Source organism: Larimichthys crocea, chromosome X (genome assembly GCF_000972845.2).
Source record: "Larimichthys crocea isolate SSNF chromosome X, L_crocea_2.0, whole genome shotgun sequence".
NCBI classification, from domain to species: Eukaryota; Metazoa; Chordata; class Actinopteri; family Sciaenidae; genus Larimichthys; species Larimichthys crocea.
This window is the reverse complement of record NC_040020.1, coordinates 17,525,132-17,552,601: the sequence shown is the minus strand read 5'-3', so window position 1 is coordinate 17,552,601 and position 27,470 is coordinate 17,525,132. Positions and strand designations below refer to the sequence as shown.

Sequence of the window (27,470 nt, the reverse complement as noted above, 5' to 3'; positions counted from 1 at the left end):
CAGGGTGGGGATTCAATGTATCAGTAATGGCAGACTACAGAGCGGGGGGGGATCCATCCATCCATGCACACCTCTTCCACCTCCTCCATCTCCTTTCTCCTTTTTCAACTCCCTGTTGCTACATCCCCCCCTCCAGCCGGCTAACCTTAGTAAACAAACCGGCTGACACCTCATTTTTCCTCATACTTTGCTCTCCTGCAGACTAAATCCTCTCCCCTTTCTCCTTCCTTCACCTCCTCCTCCTCCTGCTTGCTCCCAAGTAAGCTTTCTGTGACAGGCAACTGGTTACCAGCTGTTGGGAGCCTCTCCAGCTGCCTCTCCTCCCTCTCTCTCTCTTCCATCCCTCCCTCATTCTCTCTCTCCAGCTGCTCAGGGTCCCAGTAGCAGATGGGAAATCAGGCATCATGACACGAATAAATTATCTCCATACTTCAAAAAGGCGCAGCGAGGGAGTGTGTGTGTGTGTGTGTGTGTGTGTGTGTGTCATACGAGAGCAAGAGAGAGTATGCCTTTGAGAGTGTGTGTATGTGCATGTGTAATGCACATGTGCACTTTGGCGTGTCTCAAAGTGTGTCAGTGAGGTGTGTGTGTGTGTGTGTGTGTGTAGGCATCAGCAAGTTTATAGCAAAATGCCACGGCAGCAGCTCCCCTCTGCGTGCACACACACACAGCATCACTGAAAGTCCACTTGCCATCACTGAAAGTCCACTTCCATCAGGAGAATGCTAATGTACACACACACACACAATTTCACACCAAAATACTGCAAGGTCACGCATCGCACAAACCTCTGCACACAAACACCTGCTGACACACACGTAAACTGAGCCATTTAGACACACAAACAGAGGAGGAGAGGGGGGGATAGCTAGGGAAGGGGGGAGGAGGAGAGAGAGAGAGACAATCAGAGAGAAAGAGCGAGAGATGGAGAGAGGAGAGATTCAGTGCCAAGAGATAAATCTGTCCTCCTGCCAAGCTTCTCAGATAATCAATCACACGAATGACAATGGAGACACACACAGTGTGTACACACACACACACACACACACACACACACACACGTGTGTGCTTGAGTCCTGCATCAGGTTTCTGCAAGGTGAATTCAGCTTGCTGGTGCACAGAGCTGTACTGGTCTCTATCCAGCTCTGTGCTGAAGCACTGTGTCGGAGTCGTAACGCGATCGCACGAGAACAGAGTTTATTAAAAATATCCACAAAGAACCAAAGCCCTCGCAGCAACAGAACGACTGCGCGGCTAATGTGACGCACTCGGGAGAGATGAGCAGGGTTGAGTTTCATCTCTCAGAGGGCAGGAGCTCAGAAGGGCGGAGGGGGAGAGCATGAGGTGGAAGGTGGGGGGTTGACAACTGGAGGAAGAGTGAGATGAAGGGTTAAATCTAGCAGGGAGAAACACTTAAGACTCCCTAAGGATGGAGTGAAAGGAAATCCTGTGCTCATCGCTGTGCCTCTCCTCTTACCCCCCACTCATCCACTTCACCCTGCACCTCCGTCTCCCAGCATTCAGCAGGTTACTGCGTGGTCGCCGCGTCATCCAGTCGACAAAAGCACAAACTTAGGTCTGTCACATCACTTCCTGGTCAGGATGACCACGCCCCCTTTTTGGGTGAAAACAAGCACCCGTCTACACCCGTCTGCATGATGGTGGAACTATGAGGGGCAAAGCACCCAGACAGCCTGCCCTCATCCATCCCGTGCACGCTGTGAGATGATGCTTATCCGACAGGATCACGTCTGCGATGTGACGACAGAAAACATTTTTCAGTTTGAGATTTTCTGATCGTCTTGGTAAACATGTGACTTTTCTTCTTCTGTGCAGCAGTCAGAGGCTTCACTCACGACCACGCTGACAGTGAACGCCTCACAAGCGCTAGACGGACTTCCTGCCTGCATGAAATCAGATTTGCACAGTGTTTACATTCTGCTGTTCTTTGTCACGCTCGGCTGCACTTTAGAACACGCAGCTTTGATCAGTCGTCGGTCGACAGGTACTGAACTGACGACGTAGGCAAAACTCGATGAGCTTCAATTTAAAAAGAATATTTCTCAACAAATGTCGGATTCTTAGAAAACTAGAAGTGGTTCAAGCTGAGCCTGCTTTATATCCAGCTCCAGGTTAGAGTGAGAATATGTGAAGAACCTCCACCTGGGCCTGTAATTATAGTGATAATGAGAAATGAACCAGCAATGCTCAGCTGGGTCACTGTACTTCCATACATCAGCCAGAACTCAGCAAAAAAAAAAAAAAAAAAAAAAAAAAAAAAAAAAAACAGAAGCTTACATTTGGTTATATTAGTCACTGTCAATCAAACTGATCAAACCACAACCAAATAGAGTTAAACATGAGATTATGAGTGTTTAACTTTGAAATACATGATGTTTTAGATATTCAATGTTATAAGGAAATACTTGATGTGAAGTCAAGATTTCAGGTGGTTCAACAGATGTCCACCTCCATCTTTCTCCATCTTTTGGAAAAACTCTGTTTTTCCATTGTCTCTTTCTTCATTTGGAAAACGTGAACACAGCTCACATGTGAAGTTCACTCAGCTGTGTGATGGCGAGAGTTAACATCTCATCTTTCTATGATCAAACGTCAAAGAATCATTGACAGCACGCGCAAAAGGAAGCACATCCTCCCCATCCGGGCGCTGCAGCAGCACTTTTTGTGTCCCGGCATCTTCAGAGGTGAGGTGGGTTTCTAGTGCAGGCCAGCTCACCGAAAAAAAAAACCTTCGAGATGAATCATCTTACAGGAAAAACCGTGTTGGCAAGGTGACCACGCAACTGCTCACGTTATCTGCCCTCGAAGGATGATTAAAAACGTCATCCTTCAGGACGAGGATGCAGCCCAACTGATCAGCTGCGGCTCTCCAGAGGTGATTTTCACTTCATTTGCAATCAGGGCTCCATTGTTCTGACAGGACTGATGACACGGCCATCTCAGCGTGTCTGCACACTGAGTGGGCTACACTTGAACTTCACGGAGCAGAGAACGGGCAAAAAACAAGCTGCACTTGTGTGTTGAATGTTTACAGACTCTCACACAAACACGATTACTGCACACCAACGCAGATTTGTGATGAAACCGAGAATTCTGTTGAGCAGACAAACTCGGAGAGGCGCCTGAACGTTAGAGGAGCGTTTCCTCGAAGCTGCAGAGCCACGGTGAGCTGGATGGTACAGCAGCTCGCTGACAGCATGCTCGAGTGGGGGAGGGGCGAGATAGGCATGTTATATGTCAACTAGAGTGCTGCACGCAATGCTCTGTGTGTGTGTGAGATGTAGAATAAAGGTCACAGCACAGCACTCTGCCAGAGCTGTGACCTTGAGCTGCTGACGAAGGCGAGCGCGTGTGCGTGCATGTGTAATAACCATGCTTAGCGAACAGATGGAGCTTAGAGTACCAGACATACAGTCATCATGACTGACTGACCAGCTCGGTGTGTGTGTGTCTTTCTAACAAGTGCATCATGAGGCACAGGGAGAACTCCCTTCCTGTGCCGCAGACACACACACACACCACTCTGAGTAGTCCTCTAGCCGGGCTATCCTATTTCCCCAGGCACATTTGCCATCCCATTCCAGACCACCATTCCACCATCCCAAGCCGCACTGTCGGTGTGTGTGTGTGTGTGTGTGTGATGAAGGGGGCTGCCGGGCCTGCAGCTAGAGTCAGGATGGAGCGCGCGGCTCACCCAGGCGAGAAGCGGGGCTCACCAGTCAACCTGGCATCTAGGTCAGGAGTGCTGGATAAATTAAGTGTGACGGCTGAAATGTCAACCACAAAATGCGGCGACGCAGCCTCGGAGGTGGGGCGCGCGACTAGTGAGAGAGGAGAGGGGAGTAGTGTGAACGAGAGGCAAAAAAAAAAAAAAAAAAAAAAAAAAAAAAAAAAAAAAAAAAAAAAAAAAAAAAAGACGGAAAAAAAAAAAAAAAAAAAAAAAAAAAAAAAAAAAAAAAAACAAAAAAAAAAAAAAAAAAAGAGCGTGTGTGTGGGGCCACAAGGCTGCTATTGTGTGAATGGGTCAGTGGAGAAAGGGGGCTTTGAGCAACAAAACAAGCTAATGGAAGCTGAGGGCACGTGACGCAGGCAGCGGCAACACTGCACACACGGAGGCTGCCATTGAGAAGTGCTAACCTCTTCCCACCAGCACCCCTCCTCCTGGTTCTCTCTCTCTCTCTCTCTCTCTCTCTCTCTCTCTCTCCCTCTCTCCCTCCCCCCCCCCCCCCCCCCTTCTCTTCCTCCTCTTTCCCAAAACTGTCTCTCTGCACATCCGGCTACACAACTAACTTAGAGATGACACCTCTGAAATGGAGAAGACAACCAGGAGACAGGGACAGCGGATGGACGGACAGAGAGATCGAGAGAGCGGAAAGAGAGGAGACGGGGGGGGGGGGGGGCAGGAAGGGAGGTTTCCTCTACAGAGGAGGGGGAGATGTGGGAGCAAGAGGGAGGAGAGATTATGCTGGTGGCGCCTGTGTGTTTTTGTGTGTGTGTGTGTGTTGCACACATGTCTCAGGATATGCAGCTCACAGGAAACAAACAGCTGCAAAAATCCACCCCCCAGCACACACACAAAAAGCAAAACACACACACACACAAACAAACCCCACTGAACCGGTGCCCAATGCACACCGCTGTGTTCTCAAATGTCATGTACACACACACACTTATGCACACACACACTTCCCTTACATTGCAAACACACACATTCCCCCACCCACATGAAAAATAAACATTTCACATGAAATACACCCACCATGAAAACAAACGCACACAGTGCTGATCTCTCTGCGACCACATCAAAGCGTCTGCTCGACGGAGACTCACCTGTACGTGAGGCACTTTCTGTGGGGTGAGAGGGGGTGAGGAGAGCGGGTGGGAGGCGGCAGGCGGAGGTGCCCATGGGTGGGAGGCCTGGTTGGGCGGAGGGGGCGTGCTCTGCGGATGCTGGGGGTGGGGGGGCAGGTGTGTGTGCTGCGCCGGAGCGTTCTGGGAGGGCGGCCCTAAGCCCTGGCTCGGGGCCGGAATGCCGTGCTGGCCGACGGGCGGACCCTGGAAGCCCATGGGAGCGGGCTGCAGGGGCTGCCCATTTCGAGAGGCCTGCTGCTGGCTCTGGAGAAGACGCTGGTCTCCACCCTGGCTGCCTGGTGCTTCGTGAGGCCCTGAGAGTGGAGACGGGGAGAGGAATACAGCATGATGGCCTGATGGATGCATGATGCCAACAACAACATCATCATCATGTTTTCAAATCATGTTCGTCACCAAGACACTGAACCTCACAACGCTTTTCTTCTTCTGTGCTCATAGACACGCTCTCTGGCTGCACTAAGTCAGTTTCTGCTCAAAGCACGACGATTATGATGCATCTACATGCGCTGAACTGTATTCCAGTTAACTGGACAGTTACTGCTACCACAGCTACAATGTGCATCATCTTTGCCTCTGCATCACGCTGTGATCTGACCGCACACCTTGGGGTTGTGTGCATTTTTTTGAGAGATGTACGAGACAAGTGAAACTTTTCCACTTTGAATATGTGTAATATTTCCAGATCCTGTTTTTTCATAGCAGTGGAAAAAAAGACACACCGGATGCAACATGTCAGTTCACAACCATCTGTCTAATCTATAGCCACAAAGAGCTCTGTGTGTTTACACACTGCATGCGGCGTATGAAGACAACAAATGTCAAGTGTTTGAATGGTACCAATAAAACCAGTAGGACCAGTGACAAACCGTATGTGTGTGTACCTTGCTGTTGCTGGAGCTGAGGCCTGTTTGGACCCATTTGTGGACCGCGCTGCGGCCCCATGCCGGGATACATCTGCCCTGCATTGGGGGGCATGTTGTGGGGCTGCTGGTGTGGGGCAGATAGGGGTGTTTGGGGAGTTCTCTGTGGATGGGTCATAGCGTTGGATGGAGACTGCAGGCCTGTGTACCCTGCAACCTCCGGGGGTCCGGCTAGTCCTGCGCTAGGGGGTCTGCCTTGTTGGGGAGGAGGTGTCGGGGTTCCCAAAACCCGCATGGGGGACATCGATGAGGGGGAGGGGTAAGATCCCTGAGCTGGGGGGGCTAGGTGGGTCTGGGGCTGGTTTTGGGCCTGGGGCAGGTTCTGGGGGTGGTTTAGGGGATGCATAGGCTGGCCCTGCTGCCCTGCCTGCTGCTGCATCGGGGCAGAATGGGCCTGATGGGGCTGGGCTTGGTGTGGTGGTCCAGGGGGGTATCGTTGCCCCTGTTGCCCAGCTGCTGGGCCTGATCCCTGGTTAAACCTCTGGCCAAGCTGCCCTGGTCCCATTGCCTGGCTGGTGTTAGCATTGACGTTAGCATTAGCACCCTGGCCCATCCCAGGTCCCATGGTTCCATACTGGGCCTGATATCCAGGGTACTGGCCACCCCCAAACCCCCCCATGCCCTGCTGATGCTGGTGGGGGAGTGGAGGCTGTCGGGAGGGGGAGTGTGGGTATCTGGGTGTGTGGCCCATGTTGGGATAGCCCTGGGGTTGTGGCTGGGGCTGCGGTTGGGGGTGTCTCATCTGGGCTCCCCCCATTCCAACATGTCCCAGGTAGTGAGAGGGGTCCTGAGCAGGAGGGGGCGCCATGCTCTGCGGAGGGTAGTGTTGGTTTATGCGAGCTGCACTGGGTGTCGGTGGGCCTTGCATCCCACCGTAGTTGCCTTGAGACATCTGGTAGCCCCCCATCTGGTTGGGGCCGCCTCCTGGTTGTGTTGGAGGCTGCTGATAAGCGGATCTGTTCTGCTGCTGCTGTTGCTGGGCCCAAACTCCACCCCCACCTCCTGCTCCCCCAGCATCACCCGGGTACCCATGGTGGGGGTTGCTAGAGTTAGCTGGGGTGTTATGGTAGTGGGAAGCCATGCCGTTCATGGCCGTATTCACGTTTGGTGGCCCCTGGCTGGGACCGTTCTGGGCTATCATTCGTCCTGTGGGGGCACCAGGCTGGTCGTAGCCCGTGTATGGGCCGTGGTCGTACATCTGCCCCAATTTAGGCTGCCCTGGGCCGGGCCCAGCGCCGTGGATCATCCCCTGGTGGTAACCCCTGTTTCCCTGGTGCTCGTGGTTCAAAGAGGGATTAGTCTGCTGGGCTAGAGGGTTGGACTGGCCAGGGGTAGGCTGCTGAGGAAAGCAGTCTCCTAAACCATCTAATCCATCTGAGAAGAGCCCTGCATCATCCCCGAATAAACTCAACATCCCGGGGTCCGCCATGGCTGAGTGGGGGGCCCGCAGATGGAGGGGACTGGCTGGGAGGGAGGTGTGTTGTGCAGTGAGGAGCTAATCAGCTAGCTGCTAATTTGAAGCTTGCTACTTCATGGTCCTCATTAAGGTTCCTGGAGAGACAGACAGAGGGAGGAGGGGGAGGATGAGAGAGAGAGAGAGAGAGAGAGAGAGAGAGAGAGAGAGAGAGAGAGAGAGAGAGGAGGAAGACAAACACTGGAATTAGTGCAGGTACACATGAGAAGCTGCTACAGTGTGTTGAACGCTCCGTGACCACAGTTACTGCATCTGAATGTGACTTTGTGTAATGGTGCAGGTCTGCTGCAACCTGCAGCCTGTGACAGGCAGCATTTTGTCTCGGAGCGTTCTCCTGTGAATAAAGGCTTGATAACATAATTGCACTGCAGCAATTTAACTGCTCAAATTACAGCAACACGCCAAGTTCGCCGTATTGTTTGGGTGCAAACATGATGGATGCCGACGCGTGCGCTACGAGCACCTCGCTCCTTTGTCGGCTCCTAAATGGAGTGAGACCCTTGGAAAAGTCTGAGAAACATGCGACTGCATCGTTGGTGTCATAACGCAGATGGAGACCACTGAGCGCTCTTCAGGAGCTGCACCACACAAACAGGCCTATTACCTGCTGAGCAGAGGTGCAGTGGATTAACTGGGATGTTTAGCGAGTTAATCAAAAACAAAAAAAACAAAAAAAAACCATGAAACCTCTGAAGGAAAAAAAAAAAAAAAAAGAAAGACCCTTCACGTTAGCAATGCCCCCAAATCCTCCCCCACCTCCATTTTACTACCAAACAAAAGAACTTCTTTCTTTCCTAACACACACTCAGAGTCATTGAGAGTGTGTGTGTGTGTGTGTGTGTGTGTGAGTGTGTGTGAGTGTGTTAGAACAAAGGGCTCAGCAGATGCAACTTTGTTTGAACAGCAACAGCTGCCATCCAGCCAACAGGCCGGAGAGCTTTTTTTTTTCCTCTTCTCTTTAGTGGACCAGTCAGTCAGTGGTTAGCTGCTGGGTCAGCGAGCCCTTCAGCTGACTAACTAACCAGTTAATCAGTCTGGCAGATGTGTGAGGACGACCAGGTTAGCCACCTGCTACCTTTTTAGCCTCTGCTAAACATACAAGAGCTGCTTTATTATGAATTCGCTGTGTGTGTGTGTGTGTTTGTGTATGTGTGTGTGTGTGTGGAAGAAATCAGAAACTCTGGAGGTGTGGAGGCCGATGCGACGCAGCATGAGTCAGAGGGTGAAGGTAGGTGGATGGAAGCGAGCACAAACAAGTGTGTGTGTGTGTGTGTGTGTGGGTGTGGGTTGTGTGTGGGTGGGGGGCTTGTTGCTTCTATGCACGGCAGAAAAAAAAAACACCCGAGCCTACCGCTACGGAGTTCACCTCCTCCCCTCTTCACCTCATTTCTTACCTCCTCCACACTCCACTTTTCCCTCCCACTAATTTTCCTCATCCACTTATTGGTTCATGACAGAGCACGGAGAGCACGAGGGCCTTCTTCACTGCAAACAGCGTGCACATAGTACTTCTCTTACTTATGGATAAAATGATTTCTACAATTAAAATGACAATCACAAAAGTGAAGTGCAGTGAAGCTACAGGTCCCTCAGCAGCAGGCTACTGGGACCAATCCCAGCATGCACCGGGCTAGAGGTGGTACACCCTGTTTTGAAATGACATCATTTATGGCAGCACCATGACTGCTGCTGTTTGTCAGATTCTGACTGGATCTCACGTGAAGACACACATGCCTGGTGTCGCACGGCAGATGTTTTTTCAAAATGTTGGAGCTGATCTGTCCACTTCATTCTTTCCACCATCTGCTACGAGTCAGGAGCTCTTTCAAATATACCTGCCTCTCTAAAGTTAGCCAGAAAACACACTGCTGCGTACTCTGACTGAACCTTTTTAAAATGACAAAGACCGCCACCTCCAATCGACGAGGAGCTTCTTGGTGACAATGAAGAGCCAGTCAGGTCTGTAGGAGGCCAACGGCCACCATTAGCATGACACAGGACTACAGTGCGACAGCCTTTCCTTCAGGCCTCGGGGCCTTCTGCCTGTAGGCCTCAACAATGCCTGATGGGAGCATCCTCTCTTGTTGTGTAAATAGCAGTTAACGAGCCCTTTCCTCCGTGAACCATAAACAAGCTGCCAGCACAGAGACAGGAAGACAGGTGCTGCTCAGCTCCTCACTGCGTTACAGCAAAGGAGTGCACACACACACACACACACACACACACACACACACACACACCTCTGCACTTGCAGTGAATCTGTGGATGCATCCCTGTATCCTCCACGGTGGCTGCTGCAGCCACACTCACAGGGAACAACATGTAGTCACATCAAGAACTGGTTCCATCGTCACTGATCGCTCGTGGAGCACAGCAGACAACATCTGGACTCACTTCAGGTCAAAAACACCATCGAATTGTTTCCACGGACGGTTTGGTCTTTGCACAATTTTACTAGTGAAACTAGTTCTGAGAGATGTGCTGCATCACATCAGAACATATAGGACGGTTAGACCACATGACTGAGCAGAGAGAGAGGCAGAGCCTGTGTGTGTGTGTGTGTGTGTGTGTGAGAGAGCAACACTCTGGATTACAGATGCAAGCTGAAACGTTCAAGTAGTCCTGAGAACACACACTTTTAATGAAATAATAATAATAATAATAATAATAATAATAATAATAATAATAATCAGCTGCCATGGTTTAACGTGAGGTGCAGATTATTCTGTCGATCAGTTACCAACAGTTCTGAGAACTGATGAACTGTTCTTCAACATTTGTGAAGAAATGTCAACATTCTGAAATGTGAATCTATTCTTTCACTCGCTGCATTCATTAAACAACATCTAATAAACAACACAGGAGTGTGTTCAGCAGCTCTGCCTCAGAACACAGCAGAGCTTCAGCTGATGCCATCACACCAACTCGTGTTCAGTCTCTTACATGACAGCAGCACTGGTGTGTTACATCACTTCCTGTGCATTTCAGTCACTACAGGAAGCCTGTGTGTGTGCGTGTTTGTGCGTGCGTGGCAGGTGAGAGTAATCGAGTGTAATTTCACATCCTTTGCAGCGAGCTACTACGAAGGCAACTGATTTCCTGTCAACTCGCTCAGATGCACACTACATCAGAGCGCAAGTTCTACAATACAGAACAACTGGAGCTGTAGAAGCACTTACTCTGTGTGTGTGTGTGTGTGTGTGTGTGTGTGTGTGTGTGTGTGTGTGTGTGTGTGTGTGTGTGTGTGTGTGTGTGCTTTCATAAGATCACAGCTCGAGTTTAAAGTAGGAAGGCAACAGATCCTTTCCTCCGCTCTCATCCTTCTATTTTGTTTGGCCTTGAGAAGCTCGCCCTCTCAAAGATAACACTCCTGCGTGCACCGCGGACAGCTGGACACATCTCTGCACTTCACCTCCGTCCTCTCATTTCATCCGCTCCCTTTCTTTCTCTCCCTGCAGTGTTGTTGTTCATCCCCCTCTTCCTGAAACATCCCTCGGTCTTAACAGTCATGGAAAGACGAGCCTTCTGCTCCCCCCGGCTTTGTTTTCTTGAACTCTCTGTACCACTTCCTCTGCCGTTTCAGAGCAGAGCTCCAGCTTCTTTCTCACAGCAAACACACAGTCACGGTTTGGCATTGAGGCCCAGCTGTCACTGCAGAAGGAATTAGGTGAACGGTCAGTGTGCCGCTTTAGATGCCAAATCTCATCAAAGGATGAGACGTTCAGACCCCCACACCTCCCTCTCCTCGACCTGCCATCACACACACACACACACACACACACACTGATTCTGACATCAGCTGGGAGCATAAAGCTCCGTCCAATCAGAGTGCACTCATTGGTCCTGTTCAAACTATGTCTTTCTGACTTCCTGAGTTAGAGAAGCCTCCAAGACACAACGAGCCGAGCTTTGCATGTGATAATCCTTCACTCTGGATTTCATGGATCATATTTCTCGCTCTTCCTGCAGCGCACACGCGCACACACACCAGCGTGAGCCATTTGGTATCCACTCACAATCAAGAGAAATGTTAAAAAGCCAAAATGAATGTGTCACACTCCGTCTCGTTTTCTATGTTGCTGTCAGACAGCAGATATTGTTTTGACTGACAGCAGCACGGACAGAAGACGCTGCTCATTTCGGCTAACATGTCAGAGCAGCTGAAACGATCAGTTAATCGATTACACAAAGTTCACCTGCAGCTATTCTGATCACTGATTAACTACCGCTAAAAATATGTCTGGCTCCAGCTGCTCAACTCCTCTTTATATGTCTGCTTTGAAAACATTTGAATAAGTCAACTAACCTCTTCTATTTATTCTGATGTTCGTAATCACTTCATTAGGAAAAAAAATCTAGAGATTAAATCAAAGCTGCACCACTACTGCTCCACCTTCACTGTCATTAGCAGTGCTATTAGTCCATCAGTGAGCTTTGACAGAGACAGGACAGACATCGTAATAAGTGAGAAGTTGTGTTCACATGTGTGGTTTCACAGACCACACTGATGTCTATCAGCGCGCTCAGAGCCTGCCAGCCACCAGCCTTCCAAACGCGGGGTCAGTCCGAAGACATGATGACTCGATTCAAGAAAAATCGGCGTCCCTTCTCTCCGTTATTAGCGGTGCACCGACACCACCTTTACAGAAGGAGGTCATTAAGTGGCCAGCGCTGAGTCATGATGCAAGTACACATTAGTCATTCAATCTGCTCAGAGGAATAACAGTACAGCACATGTAACTGTATATTTAAAAACTTTATCTGAACTGTTTCAAGACCGAGAAAAACATCAGAGTTGTGAACTGGAGCATGTTTAGCTGTCAAAAGCCTGAATGAAATGTCACGTCACTGGATAGATCCATAAACACTCTGGTCTATAAAACATCAGGAAACTGTACAATCACGCAACTTGTTTTGTCTGGCTGAAAAACAGCCAAATATTCCACTTAGCACTTCTTCAGCGGACGGCAGACTTGGTTTCAGGATGGGAGGGACGAGGTCTTTCCTCTGCTCTTCTTGTGTGCCGTGAAGCCCAAAATAAAGCCTGAGACAGTGTGTGAGGACTTTGACCTTGAAGCAGCTGACACTTTTATTATCCAGTTTAAACAAAGGGAGATAAAATATAAAAAAAAGGGTTTGGCTCTGTCACGGCTGGAGTCCGACGACATAATTAACAGCTCGGCGTGTTCCGCCTCACCTGAAAGCGTCAGCGATCGCCGAGTGGCTCCAACATGTAGAGTTTTTTTTTTTAAAGCAGACTTGATAAATGAACTGGCGATCGCCAGCCAGGCCCAAGAATTCACACTGACTGTGCAGCTCTGTCAAACCGCAATTATCGAGGCCATCCGCTCGAGCCAAGCCCAAACCACAGAGACTCGCTGCCAAGGCAGTGCTGCTGAACGGCCTCTCGGGCAGCCAGCAGCGTCACACGGCCAGTCAGTGGAGAGTGTCGGAGAGAGGGGCCTGCCTTCGTTTGACTGAACCCAAACAGGAACTCTGATGGAAAAACACTCACCAGCGTCCAAACCATCAAAAAGGAACAAGACACTGAAACTCAGACTCAGTTTAAGGTGGACATCAGTGTTCATCACATCAGTCAGATGTGGTGCCTGTGAACAGCTGCAGGTGAGTGTGCACGGATCAGCTGGTAACCTGCCTGATAACTTCTCCCGAGAGTTGAAGGTGTGTCGGTTAGTGACGTCTGCAGGCGTGCGCACACACACACACTGTTTATTCTGAGTTTAACAACAAAAACTTTTGCATATTAAAACAAACAAAAAAAAAAAAGATTTTATTTGTGCTAATTTGTCACATCACACTTGACCAAACTGCTCCAAATCAGAGAGAGAGAGAGAGAGAGAGAGAGAGAGAGAGAGAGAGAGAGAGAGAGAGAGAGAGAGAGAGTGTGTGTGTGTGTGTGTGTGTGTGTGTGTGTGTGTGTGTGTGTGTGGTGAACGAACCAAGGAGGAAGAGAGATTAGCCAACAGCGGTTCAACGCCGTCCTGTCTGTGCTGCTGAAAGTTTGCCAGCTAAACTGTCTGTAGCCTGCAGGCTTTACTACAGGAAATCTCTGCCCTGTCAACAACACCGGCTCTCCACCGAGACACACAGACAAAACACAGCCAGAGAAACTAACCACGCCGAAAAGCTTCACAGGACACAGGCTAACCAGACACCTGAAGAAGTGAGTGATCCCCCCCTCTTCCTCTGGAGAACACGTGTGCACCCACCCACCTCCCATTACCACGAGGATCTAAGCCGCTATAATTTATACCTTTGTTCCCAAATGGAGGACAGCGCGCAGGAGCTGGCTAGCTGTGTGTGTAATTACGCTCAAGTGAGGGGATGCAGGGCCGTGTGTTTGGGGCTGGGATTTGGAGGCCCTGAGGAAGATAGAGGAGGATGGAGGCGGGGATGGTAGAAGGGGGGGGACAGGGGGGGGGGGTGAGAAAGAAAGCGAGAGAAGAAAGAGAGAAGCAGTGAAGCTCGAGAAAATCTGGTTATTTTACGCACGGCTGCTTCGTTAATGGACAGTGTGTGTGTGCGCAGCGTGCATGCCGGGGTGTGTGCGTGTGTTTCGGGGAGGGGTGCGGGCGGCGGGGGTGGGTCAGCAGGAAAGGGCTGTGTTTATCCAATCTGTTCCCTGCCTTTACCATGTGGTAGGAAAAACCACTGGCCGGCTCCCAGTCTGATCCCAGAGGACGGCCGAGAGACAGGCGAGAGAGGGGAGAGAGAGAGAGAGAGAGAGAGAGAAGTAGGCCACAGGGGGGGCGAGGAACCTGCTAGTGTGTGTGTGTGCGTGCTCACTGAGCTAAAGAACCTGTTCAAAACCGGCCCGCTTTTAACAACCATTGCATCTGTGTGTGTGTTAAAAGGTGAGGGCTGCAGGTGTGTGTGATGGCAGCAGAGAGAGAGGATAGAAAAGGGAAGTACGAACACGGAAAAGAGACTCGATCGGTTATTTTTAATTCTACATCGGCCCCGAACCTTTCAGATTCAAGGTGAAAGAGACTCCGGTTCACGTTCTGGTCACTCAAACAGTGACCGACCTGTGAACCGCAGTGTCCGATGCATAGAGAGGATTAACTGTCGTTCAAATGAGCTGTGAGGCGCTTTGTGAAAACACCGTTCCCCAAAGCCTCAAAACTAATTTCCGATCACTTGGAAAGAGCCGATACAAATCACGACCGATCACCAAGAGTGAAGTCCTTTCCTCACGCTTAGGACATGAAGCAGGCCACGTCTGTGTGCTACGTGTGCCAAAGAGTAACCAGAAGGATGCAGGCTGCCCCAGACCTCATCCAGGGTTCATGTAAGAGAACTCCTATAATGATGAGCAGAGGTCTTCTATAACTCGAGCCACGGTGACGCCTCGCACAGATCTGCGCACACACATTTTTAGCCGCACTTTGGTTCCAAGTATTTACTGCCGCTATCTGATTTCATCACCGGCTCAGACAACACTCATTTTTTAAGACACAATGTCTGAATTTCATAAAGTGCAGAGACTTTTAGGGCTGGATATCATCAGAACTTTATGGATAATGACACTGTTTACTGTGCAGATGATCTCCAGAATTTGGTGCAAAAGAATAAAACATGTGAACGAGTGAACTGGACTGCTCTGAGAACTCCTCCTCTCTCAGCTGCAGTGATCCTGTCATCCTAACCATGATCACTGAGGAGCTTTTTCTTCAAACCGGCTGATGTCTGACTGACGTTGTGTGTGGGATGATTAGGAACAAATGATTAGTGTATAAACTCCTGACTTTACAACTTCATGAGGTTGCTACCTTTATACAAATCTTGTATTTAACTTCATCATGAGGGGAAAATGTTAGCATGACCTCACGTTACATAAACACTGGCAGCGGCATTGTTTGTCCTGGAGCTTCTCAATATTTCTGTGCTGACCAATCAGGAAACAGAAGCTATTCAGTACCTGTACTTGATACCCATCTGTACTTTTGCTGTTTTTTGATCCGAGTTATACAATATCCAGATTTTCAACTCCATTCACACGAGATCATTCTGATGACTGACCCCAGAGAATGACGACCAATGAAATTGAACCCTTGTCAGTGTCGGTGTGTGTGTGTGTGTGTGTGTGTGTGTGTGTGTGTGTGTGTCTGACTGGCTGGAGTATTATGACTGGACTACAGTTCACAGTGACACCCCCCTCCCTCAGACTGAGCGGTTTGCTGGCATCATCTGATCCGCGTGTCCGGTTCATTTAAAAAGCTCGCATCTCTCTCGATTTCTTCCTCGCCTCTTTTCCGTGCATATTCTTAATGGCAGTGGTTTGAATTTTGTTTATTGGTGGGCGTAAGGCTGAAATGAAAATCAGAAATCAGACGGCTGCAGGTGAGGGGGAAATTGTTGCTCAGTCATGCAAATGAGTTTTTCACGGTGGCACACTACCACTGTTACTGGCTTTTGGGGGGAAACCCCCTGCAACTCCAGTTGAACGTTCAAAGGAGTAGACTGCGCAGAAGCTACAGGATTTGGTATGAGCGGAGAGTCCAAAAAACGATCTGTCGTCCCTGTGCAGAGAAAAGTGAGACAGAACTTTGGAAACAGCGAGAACATCACAGGCTGCGCTCTGATTCACAGTCTAGATTCTCATTTTATAGCAAATATGAAAGCACTTCCACAGAACACGGGGCTTTCATGCTCATTTTCCTACAATACTGAGAACACTCAACTATCCCATTATGAGACAAAACAAGAAGCCCCACACACACACACACACACACACACACACACACACACACAGGCTACCCCCACACCTCCCTAATCAATCACTGCTATTGACATGCCCTTTTAGACCAATGGGACAGGCAGGTCTGGACCGTGTCCCCAGAGATTGGCCGGTTCCCTTCCCTGCCCCGCCTGCCTGCCTGCTAACAACCAATTAACTTCCAGAGTCCTTCCTGTGAAGCTGTGGGGTAACGTCTCCCCTGGGACACATGCGCTCACACACCCCTTTTTTTCCAGAGCCAGTGTGCTCCACGGGATCAAAAGTGCTTCCGTTGTGGGTTTGAATCCAGCTCAGTATCTCATAAGCACTTTTTTTTTTTACAACCATAGCTGAGAAACATTTTTCAGCAGCATGAAAATCCAGCTGCTGGCGTTTTGGGTCATCTGAAAGCCATAAATAATGACCAGCATTAGCTATCCATAATGCACACAACGAGCTGCAGGAGGAGTGATGGGAGCGGCTTTACTGGACATCTCTACACATACATCCCCTGCTGCATGTGGTTAACATTTATTCCTTCTCTTCTTATTCGTTCATTGACCTTGCATCCATCTCCATCTTCCTAACTGGATGTTGATTCCACAAGCAAGCAGCACTTAACCTTTCATCAGCCGCGTGAATCAGTCGGAGGGGAGAGAGATGGGGATAGAAAATGAGAGGTGGAAGGACGCGCGGATGCCACAACAGTACCATTACACCACGCCGCGCTCTGGGAAACTGATGAGATTTTCGTGGCACCACCACTTTTCAGCGATGGGGATTCATCAGCAGCCGATGACATGAAACTCCCACATATTTCCAGCAGGGCGTCCTGGGTTTTGCGGCTTTGCCCGTTTGTTTCCCAGCAGCAGCGGCGGTGGCAAAGGTTTGATGGCGTGCGAGAGTTAAAGGATGAAAGAGGGGGAAACAGGAAACGTGGCACATCGACACACCCGGAGGAGGTCAAGGATAGATTAAAAGGCATGCGCACATATGGGTCAGAGATGTACTTGACAGGCCGTCTCCTCCATCACACACACACACAGAAAACACATACAGCCCACACACAAACACTTGAGAGCTGTATTAACGCCAGCCTCTCTTCTAGGCACAGCACTTGGTCCAGAAGGCCCTCGCTGCAGGAGGAGGATGGGGGGATTGGGTATGCGGGGGAGGAGCGGGGATGGTGGGAGTGGATGAGTGTGGAGGGGCGGGGGGGGGGTGGGGGGGTGTGGGCAGGGGGGAGAGAGAACAGGGGTGAGAGAGAGCAGAAGAGGAGGAGAGGGATGAGAGGAGAGAGAGAGAGAGAGACAGTGATGACACTCAGTTTTGAATGTCACCACGGTGCTAAAGACCCCCGCTAACCTTTTGGCTGGAAATGAGAGGAGGGGAGGGGAGGGGAGGGGAGGCAGACAGGCAGGCAAAGATGGGAGAGAGAGGGAGGGACGGAGGGGGAGAGAGAGAGATGGAAAGGGTGAGAATGAAGAGTAGAAAGGAGGCAGAGATGGAGGTGGGTGGGTGAGTGTGTGGGTGAGGGGTGGAGGTGGAGCGATAGATGGCTAGATGAAAGAGACGGAGACAAACAACAGCAGCGCTCCTCGTCTCTGCCATCCACGACACATGATGACAGGGAGACAAAATGGCCACCCTGACAAACACCAGTACTCTGGCTCAGACACCCAACACCGGGCTCTCAGCGCTCTGCTGTCCGCCGGGAGCGTCACAGCATCAGGTGCTGCGGGTCGTATGTGGAAGGGGGGGGGGGTGCAAGAAGTCAGCTCAGTGCTGGCCTTCGAGCAGTCTGTCATTCAACCTGGAAAACACAACGACTCTCCCTGGTGACAGTGAGGGAATGTTTGAGTTTGAAAATCAGATGCGCAACCAGGAAAGTCCAGCTGGGAAAATCTGCACCGGCCTCAGAAATACGAGACAATCCCTGCAGCACATTAGAAAGATGTAACACCCATTCTCCAGCAGGCACAAACATCCCTCCAACTTTAAGTACAGAAGAGACGATAGAGATAATGTCACGCATGAAGACAGAAATCTAACAGCAGCAGAAGAAGAGCTCTATGGGCAACACGGCGTGAGAGAAAAGCACTGCCAAAGAAGAAGAGCTATTCGCAAAAAAAGTCCCAGAGTGACGAGCTGCTGTTCAGCTTTCACTGTGAGCACAGTCACCGGTTTAAAACGGGGACAAGGTTAAGAGCTTTTAGAAACTGACATAAAAAAAAAAAAAACAGATTTTAACAAGTTTCGGGACACTTCCTCACATCCACGGCAGAAGTTCCGTCCTAGCATCTGCACTGTTCATGAAACCACAGTCCATCTGAACATGAGTGTTAATACATCTATTCAAGTCATTTTACCTTAAACCATGTGTGAAAAACTAAATTTTGATGCCAAATGTTGAAAATGAATTTGTCAGCTCAGAGCATGAGTGGGTACTAATCATCGAGTCTGACATGAAACTGGAGCAGTGAAATAAGTCGTGTGCTTTTGATATAAACTTCCGATCATCCCCGTCACAGGCCCACAGTCCTCCTCCAGATAAATCCACATGTACGTGTTCAGCTCAGACTGAGTGAAAGGGTAGGTCCATCAGGAGAGAACCGTCAAAACTAAACAAGAGTCACACTCATCTCAAGTGGAATACTTCCATTCGAGCTGACACTAGTGAGCAGGCGGGACTGATGGGGACTTCGACGGAAGGAGCACGTGTGTTTACAAAAGATAACCAGTGATGGACACTGGTGGATAACACCCAGTAAAGAGTCAAATCAGATGGGACGGACAAAGACGTTAACAAAGGCCATTTTCACAAGCGGCGCACAGCAGCGCCCGTGTGCCGGTGCTCTCTGGATGCCGTTAGGCGCACTGCTTACTTCTTGTCCTCCATCTCGTGTGTGCACGTACACCTCTGTTTGTCCCCTCCTCGTTTGGACGGTTTGTCCACGCTAGCTCTGACCCATCCATGTGTGTGTTGGTTAAAAAGGTCAGTAGACGGTAGCGCTTTGAAATGTTCGGTCCGATCGCGCTAATGATTCATAGGTCAAGATAACAGGAAACGTGACACACTGATGGACACCTGTTCTAGACAAAGTGTCTCTTTCAGTCATCTGAAAGCTAAAATGAGTGAATGAAGGAGGCTGACACGCTGATAACATAATGGAGGCATGCGTGTGCACATGGAGCATCAGTGAATGGCTGTTACACTGGAAAGTGAATTGAATCACTCTGTGAAATCTCAATTAACTGGCGGATCTTGATGTTGGTTTTTTAGGGTATGAGTCACTTTGCTGCATGTGGTGTATCCCCCATATCTTAACCCCCACCCCACACACACACACAGCGTGGGAGGCAGGGGTTTCCCTGGCTGTGTGCGAGTCCGCGTTGGGGACAAACAAAAATGGGAAATAAGAAACTTCTAAGCTCTGATATATCTTCTAGGTTTTGTGGTGAAGAGCTCGCAGGATAGACAAAATGTTGTAATATCTTCAAAAGAGGAACAAGTGACCAGATTGTGTTTTAGCCGGTTAAATTGGCTCAAGCAGTAATCTGAGGTAGAGCGACTGCTCCTGACTTCTTTGCTTTCTGTGGTTCACAACATTAAAATCTCTATTAGTTTGTATCTACTTCCCTCCGTATCCAAGGGCACGGCTTTAACTTCGATCCTGAAAGTCAAAGTTAAGAAAAATATCTTCAAGGTCAGCAACAACTTGCAGAAGAGCATACTCAAAAAAAGAGAAAATAAAAAAAGAAAAAAGTCACCAATCTGCCTGAATGAATCAATTTCAAATACATAAATCCAGACTCGATCAGAGTTACCACTACGTGTAATTCAAACTTTGTGTCCGAGCTCCAGCTTCTAGTCCAGACTAACTGCCTCTCTAGCAAACCAGGGCAGCCTTGTGGCTGGAGAGAGGGTGGAGGGGGTGCCTCGACTTTAACCACAAGAAAAGACTGAGAGACCAACTAGTGCTGAACATCTGTTGTGTGTGTGTGTGTGTGTGTGTGTGTGTGTGTGTGTGTGCGCTGTCGGGGCCTCTTATCTCTCCCTCTGTGGCCCGCTAAACATGACTAGCTGCCATCTTGGCTCACAAACAAGGTGGTGGTGGGGGTAGCAGCAGCAGCAGCAGCAGCTCCTGACTCCATGGCAGACAGGAGGAGGAAAAATAACGAACCAGCACATGTACGCTCAATGTGTCAGCCTGTGAATAAAAGCACCGTGTGAGAATGAATAGTGATGTGCGTGTGTGTTATACGTGAGGTTTTCTTTTTCATAAATAGCGCAGACAAAGTTGCGTGAGAGCGACAACAGGGTGACCATTATGCAAGTTGACCGATTACAGAACACATAATGGGGTAAGAGGGCAGGACAGCACCGGTAACACACGCAATAAAGATAGACTGTAAAGAGAGAAACAACGCAACCGTGTGCGTGTCCTGTAGAGATGTGTTGTTGTAACTATTTGAGAGAAGTACGAGCACACCGGCAGGTGTTTGGAGCTGCGTTTTCTCCCGTCCGCGTCGAGTAACAAGTGTAGCCGCAGCGGTGACCAAACTTCGGTCGCCGGATACTCTTTCACACACGACAAGCTCTCACAACAAAAGCCAAAACACGGAAAGACCGAGCGTCTCTCTGCTTTTTAACCTCGACAAAAAGTGAGGAGAAAGACGCGGAAAGTTGTTTTTTCTTTGCCAGAGAGCCACGCACCGACTGATAACCGCCCCGAGCAGGTTACTAGCTAGCTCGGAGCTCGGAGCGGGCAGGGTGGGGGTGGTGGAGTGGTCTCCGTTGTACACAATGGGGATGAGGGTCGGCTAACAGGCTAGCTGAACTTCTGTGTCCTAGCGCTGGGCTAACCTCCAGCGGCTAGCACGGCTAATTAGCCTATCAGCGGTATTTCGCACGTCGTTCCGGACCGGGGAACCACTCGCTCATCTCGGTTTTTATCTCAGCAAAACACTTTCCTCTCTCCTCCAAAGCTGTACGTGAGGGCAGGAGACATTTTCCTACATTTGAAAGGTGTTTTCGCAGTGAAAAACGAGGTGGAAACAACGTAAAAAACACCCGGTTGTACGGAATGACCGCCTGGCCTCACAGCTCCCCCCTCCTCCTCTCCTCCGCTGCTCTGTCCCTTCAGTCCAATAAAACTGGCGACTACTACGGACACTTCGCACTATCCCCGTCCAGCAAAAACACAAGTATTCAGTGAAAACACAACTGTTGTTTGTACTTCTGCGTAGAAAGACTTTAATTCAAGCCGGGCGAAGCGTTTTCTGGCGATATATGCCAAGTATTCTCCGCTGGGAATCTCCCTGAGAGAGCTCCGCTCATTCAGTCGGCCAGTGACTCACCTCTACGCTCGAGCCACCTCGTGTCTCCTACAAGCTTCAACACAATTAGCTAACTGGGCTAACACTCACACTTTAAAACTGAATTAAGTCAATAATTCATTTTTGCCAAATTCAACAAGTTGTCGAGGAGAACGGGCTCGGGGGAAAAAAGAGAGGCTCTCCGTGCGGTGCTGGAAATTTTTCTTTCCACTTTTCAACTAACTAATGGGACTGTTGTGCGTGTGTGTGTGTGTGAGCGATGCAGCGGATGGCAAAGCTAAACTTGCTATTGTTAGCATGTCGGCATGGCAGCTCCATGGACCTTCAATGACTTTCTGTTGAAATGAGAAAATAAAAACACAAGCCCGATGAAGCAGCAGTGCTGAACACGAGCTTTCCACCGAGTTAAGCCCTGAATGAAATAACCCATCGGGACTGAAACCTCAACTCGTACTACTCGGATTAGAGTCCGATTGCGTTCAACAAAAAAAAAAGTATGGAAAACTTGCTATTAAGAATATAAGTCAAACGGTTTTAATTGAGAATCAGTGCTCAGTGTGAAAGCATCGCACTCGTGCTGAAATTTAAAATGCACTCATTCAAAAGGGGCATTTGTTAGCTTACCCAACAAGCTCGGTCACTTCGGGCTTTTTATCAAATCAACTCCTCGTTAGTGGGGTTAGTATCTCCGCTTGCTTGAAAAAAAAAAATCCACCGTGGTCCTTTTTTCGTTTGAAATATAAATAACCAGAAGAAAAAAAAGTTCAAGTTTGTTTATCATCAAATATTTCTCCGGCGTGTCTCGCATCCGCGACCTCGCCGACTAGTGTGCGTTGCTCTTCTCTCCTTTGTGTTAATTTCACTCAAATCGAGTTTAATCCGATCGATCCCTCGGCTGGTCGCGCTCCCGAGTCCTCCCCTCCAGACACTCGCTCACCTTCCTCGGCCAGGGGGGGCGCGCTCCCGAGGACCTCTCATACAGATAAACAGGCGGCGTGCGCGGTCACTGACCCCGTCGTGCCCGTGTGACGCTCTCTGTGAGTTCTCTTGTAGGGACGGTTATAAAATTAAAAAAAACATTATACAAGGCCGACAGTCGGAGTGTTTAAAACTGAGTCCTAACGAGAGACCCGAGGTTTATTTAGAATAGTTGCAATGTAAAGATATGATATAAGACAGAAAGCTGTTTGGAACACTGCTCTTTGCCTGCTGATTTATCACGATGAGCAAGTTATAAATCGTCCTATTTGTTTATATATCGTATTTAGAAAATGCATAAATTAATCAATAAATGTCTGACGCGTCTAATCTTTGTACCCATGATAAATAGAAACTTAAATTTTAAGTTTCTATTTCTCATATTGAGGGAGGATTTTAATACCTGTGATTGTGTTTGTGTGGTTGGGGGAAAATTCCCATTCATGACCTCAAACTAATGTACTCATCCACTGTGAGAGAGTTTGTTCAAATGTATGCTGTGAGTGGAAAAACTGCAGCAAGACCAACATTCATGATGAAATATCAGGAATATTTTGAATTATTATTCTGGGGAGCTCCCACACACTGAGACATAAGAGTCTTCATTGTCAGGATTGTGCAAACAGGCAAAAAGGAAATGGAAACGTTCTTCTACCTTAACATCATGAATACATAGTGTTGACTCCCTCTCTAAATTGTCCGGTGTATAGAAACCATCTAGTACTGAACCTGAACCTGGTACACACTATGATTAGTGTAACATTTAGAAGAAAGGACTAACTTTATTTTATATTTTGATTACACCAAAAAAACAAAAAACAGAAACATCTGTCATACTTGAACGTTTTGCATTTGCACTTTTTGTGTAAGTCTTGTTTTAAAGTGGAACTAGTACTATCACGTGTAGAAAAAAGAAGTTAAACTTTTTGTGGTTCTAACATAAGTGCCGCAAAGTCTGAGAAATTGCCTCAAGTGATGTCATTTGAGTCAGCATTGACTGGGGCCACACTCTATAAATAAAAATGGACATAGTAACCATGATGTGACCCAAACAGGTTCCTTAAGAGTCGCGGTGAAGCTCTGGTCGTCACCATCGTCACAGTCCTGTCTCTGCGGTTCCTGGCTAAGTAATAAAGGCTCTTAATTCTGCATAACTTTAAGTCTTAATACCATTTGAACAGGTGAGTTGTATATAAATTCACCCTCAGTACAGTTGTCATGAACGGGGAAATTAGCTATAAAGACCAGGCTGTAAACATGTTTATTTCTGCTGTGAAGTTGGACATTTGAACATGGGGACTTATGGAGACGGACTCACTTCTGGAGCCAGCCTCATGTGGATGTTTGAGGAATTGCTTTTTTTTTGGGGCTTATTTCACAGCCACAGAGGTTGCTGGAAAAAAAAAATCTGGGGTTGTGGAGTTTGAGTTTGAGGTTAGTGGCATAATGCTAAATTAGCCCCTGCTAGCACAACATTAGCACAACACACCAAAATCTGTCTCACATGAAGAAAGTTGAGTAGCATCATGGGTAATGTAGGTGGCAGGTTTTGACAGGGAATAAAAATGTGTGGAATAAACCATGTCCATGTGAGGGTTGAAGGAGTATAAAGCTTAATTAGTGCAGTTCAACTCCTTCAGTCTGAGACAAATCAAGTGTTTATCCTCAAATTTAAGACAGACTTGGAAATCATTATGTTGTATATTCCATAACAGGAATTTTATGGCGATAACCACATGGGATACGCCGTAGCCTCCACCGTAATTTAAAGTTGGTAGAGAACCACAGGAGTTTAAAACAGCATCCTAAAAGTCACCGCACGTATAAAAGTACAGACTCTGTGTTTTATCAGTGTGGTGGACTGACCTAACGTGATGAAATGATGATGCACATGAGGGACCGGCAGTAATGCGGATGTCCCTGACACAACCAGCTATTTGCTTATCAAAAGGATCTGGCCCTCAGGAGAGAGGCCTTTAAACACACACACACACACACCACATACACACAGTAAACACTGCCTATCTACTGACTTCCTCCTTTCTTTGAAAAAAAATAACACTTTTCACATTAACTTCCTAATGTGCATGAATACATATCTATATCTATAGGATTTACTGTGTACTCTATAGCTTCTGTATGGAAGTCATCACCACTGTTTCTGCTTTTACCACAATGATCTATATTTTACATTTCTGCTGCCTGCCAGAGATTTCCCTCCTTTCAGACGGCCTCTGCTTTCAGCTAATTTCACCATGTTTTGAGTATCAACATGCAGAGACTTGAAGCGTCTTTGCGTCAGGTAATCCATCACCGTGAACATTCTGCCTGCTTTTATTAAAGTCAAAGTTATGTTTTCATAGAGTGATTATGAAGTTGAATGTTCAGATTACCGCAAATCTACTCGCAGACAGATAACTTATTATTCCCCGTCATACATTTTTATATATGTGTGACATATTATAACCTTTGATATGCTGTGCTAGCACAGTGGGAGGATAGTTTGTCAAGGCAGAAAACATTTTTCTTCCACTTTTAAATGCAGTGTTGCAGAATTTTGATGTTTATTTATGAAACAATTTAGTCTTGTGTTCATGTATTTATTAATGTACACCAACTGTCCTGTTTAAGTTGATAAAAAGCTCATCTCTGAGGAGAAATGAAACTTTTCCAGGAGAGGAGCTGATAATGATTCTGATTTGTCGCTACCCATCAAACATGTGGAGGAAATACCACATGTTTGATACATGTTTGGTTCAAATTGATGGAAAGTAACTAAGTACTTTTACTCAACAGGTACTTGTACTTTACATGAGTCCCACTACATTACATTCCAGTGAGAAATATATATATATATAAACTGTAGTAGTTAGTAGTTATATATAAAACTAGAAACATTTCTAAAGAAATTTTGAGGGTGCCTGACTCTGGCCCCGTCGCCCACATACATTATTACTGACACTGCTCAGCAAATTCAGTACTAATGCAACAAGCTGTGTCATCATTGCTTTTTTAATGGGCTCTTATTTTGAAGGGACTCTTATTTTGAAAGACTTTTGTCTTGTGTGTGTGTGTGTTTGGGCGTGTTTGTGCGTGCTTGTGTCTGTTAATGAGAGAGTTTTACAAAGTCTTTTATTTTGAAGTGACTCTTATTTTGAAAGACTTTTGGCGAAACGCTTAAAAAAAGCCATAGCAGCCAAGCCGCACGTTTTGATACCTTTTTTGTGTAAGTGCGACAGGAGTAGCGTGCCAAAAAAAGGGCGTAATTAATAATAATAATAAATAAGACTAATAATAATAATAATTAAGCGCTGTTATAGTGTGCTCTTTCAGGCACACTCAATAAATATCTAGTTTAAACAACACTTACAAGTGAATACATGAATAATGTATAGAAATATAACACTGCACAATTGGTCCTTTCATTTTTGACACTTATAGTGCAAGTTTTTGATCATATGTATACCTAAATACAGGATGTTTACTAGCAGTGGAACATTTTTTTGAGTCATGTGACTTTCTTTAAGTCTACCTCCTCTGGGCGGTCAGGTAATTAATCCAGATAATCTAAGTGCTGAGGTGAGGCTCACAGGACAGAGGAGTGGGAGTCACGTAGCTAGCATGGCTAAATATCCCTCCACTGTAGCCTGTGACAAATGTACATCTGAGCTGATGAACACGTGTGTGTGTGTGTGTGTGTCTCTCTCTCTCTCTCTCTCTCTCACACACACACACACACACACACACACACCTGTTCTTTTGGAGATTTGTTTCCCACTTTGCACCAAGTTTCAAAACTTTCCTTCCAAGTTCCTAGCTTCAATTTTCTCATCTTTTCAGCGTCCAGGCTGGCAGTGATGGATTCCTTCCTTTATTTCTTTTAGGGTGTGTCAGTCAGTTTTACATTAGTGTAAATTGTTGGTGGTTGTAACACTTTGCATATGGCGGTATTTCATCTGATAACATTGAAAGTAAACACATTGTAAAGACTGTGTGACATGACAGCTGAGATACTTTTTTATAGGTATAGATCAGTGTGAAAAAGAAATAGAGCTTCACAAGGAGGTAAACACTGAACTCATGTAATGGTAAAATTGTCACGTACAACAATAAAGACTGCAAATAAAGGGTCAGTTCACCCAAATTAAAACTTTGTTTTCCAGAAGAGGTGTCCCTATAAATCCTGTAGACAGTGACGTCTGCAGTTTAATGACTGGGGTAACTGTGGACAGTTTCAGAGAGCTCACCTCAAAACCTGGACACGTCAAACTAAAATGATCTGCATGCTTAGAAACCACTGGAGGAACGTGTGGAAACAATTTGCTTTCTTTCTTTTTGCAATTTGTATGAACCGGCCCTTTAAATCCAAACGTTTCGGTTCTTTCCAGGTGATAGAAATACTTTTATTAAAGAAAAGCTTGAAGTGTTATTATTGTGAAGGAATAGTGCAGAGGAGCCGCTGACGCGTCCCATTGGTCAATTTAGCCAAAATAATTCTAATGAGGCACCAAGGATTTATTACATGCAGCTGATGTTGTCTGTTAACAATTAATAAATGATGTACTTATATTTTATAACATAAATCCCATCAGTTATAAGCCATAATAAGAGAAACTTTTGAGTTGCCAGGTTTTGAAAATGAAGGCCGCCATTTATTATTCGCCTATGGAAGCCCTAAGCAGTCATGTATTCATACATTTTATTTCCTCGGTTTTCTCATGATAACGAGTTCATTTTATTTGTTTTCTTGAGAAGTTATGTATGTTATATTTATTTATGTCAAAATAACAACTGTTGTTATCCTGAGATAGGTTATTTTTCTCCAGATCTCAAGATAACCCCTCCCCTCCAAGATAACGACATAATTATCACACGAACATTTATTATTTCGACATAACAACATAAATATCTGGAGATTTTAAGAAAACAAATTGAACTTGTTATCAAAGGAGAAAATAAAATGGGCTTCCGTACCCTCCAGCAAAAGTCAGTGAATCATCTGCAGTTATAAACACTCAAACATTGTTATTGAAGGTTCTTATAATAATCCATCAGGTCCGAAGTTATAAATGTTACTATGCTGTTAGTAAATGAATTGTGGTTCAGGTTGTGTCGTTGCATGGAT

General features: G+C 47.3%; 1 protein-coding gene across 2 annotated transcripts in view; it reads right to left on the bottom strand.

Moving 5' to 3' along the window:
* The window catches only part of chd7 (chromodomain helicase DNA binding protein 7), a 58,931-nt gene extending 36,594 nt beyond the window's left edge, over nucleotides 1-22,337 (bottom strand). For both annotated transcript variants that reach the window (XM_027283499.1, XM_027283500.1), the window contains exons 1-3: nucleotides 21,992-22,337; nucleotides 5,775-7,364; nucleotides 4,852-5,186 (exon numbers count right to left, since the gene is read on the bottom strand). In XM_027283499.1, the coding sequence (XP_027139300.1) occupies nucleotides 4,852-5,186; nucleotides 5,775-7,242 (1,803 nt within the window). In that variant the 5' untranslated portion in view covers nucleotides 7,243-7,364; nucleotides 21,992-22,337. The remainder of the gene's footprint in view (nucleotides 1-4,851; nucleotides 5,187-5,774; nucleotides 7,365-21,991) is intronic.
* Nucleotides 22,338-27,470: the final 5,133 nt, after the last annotated feature.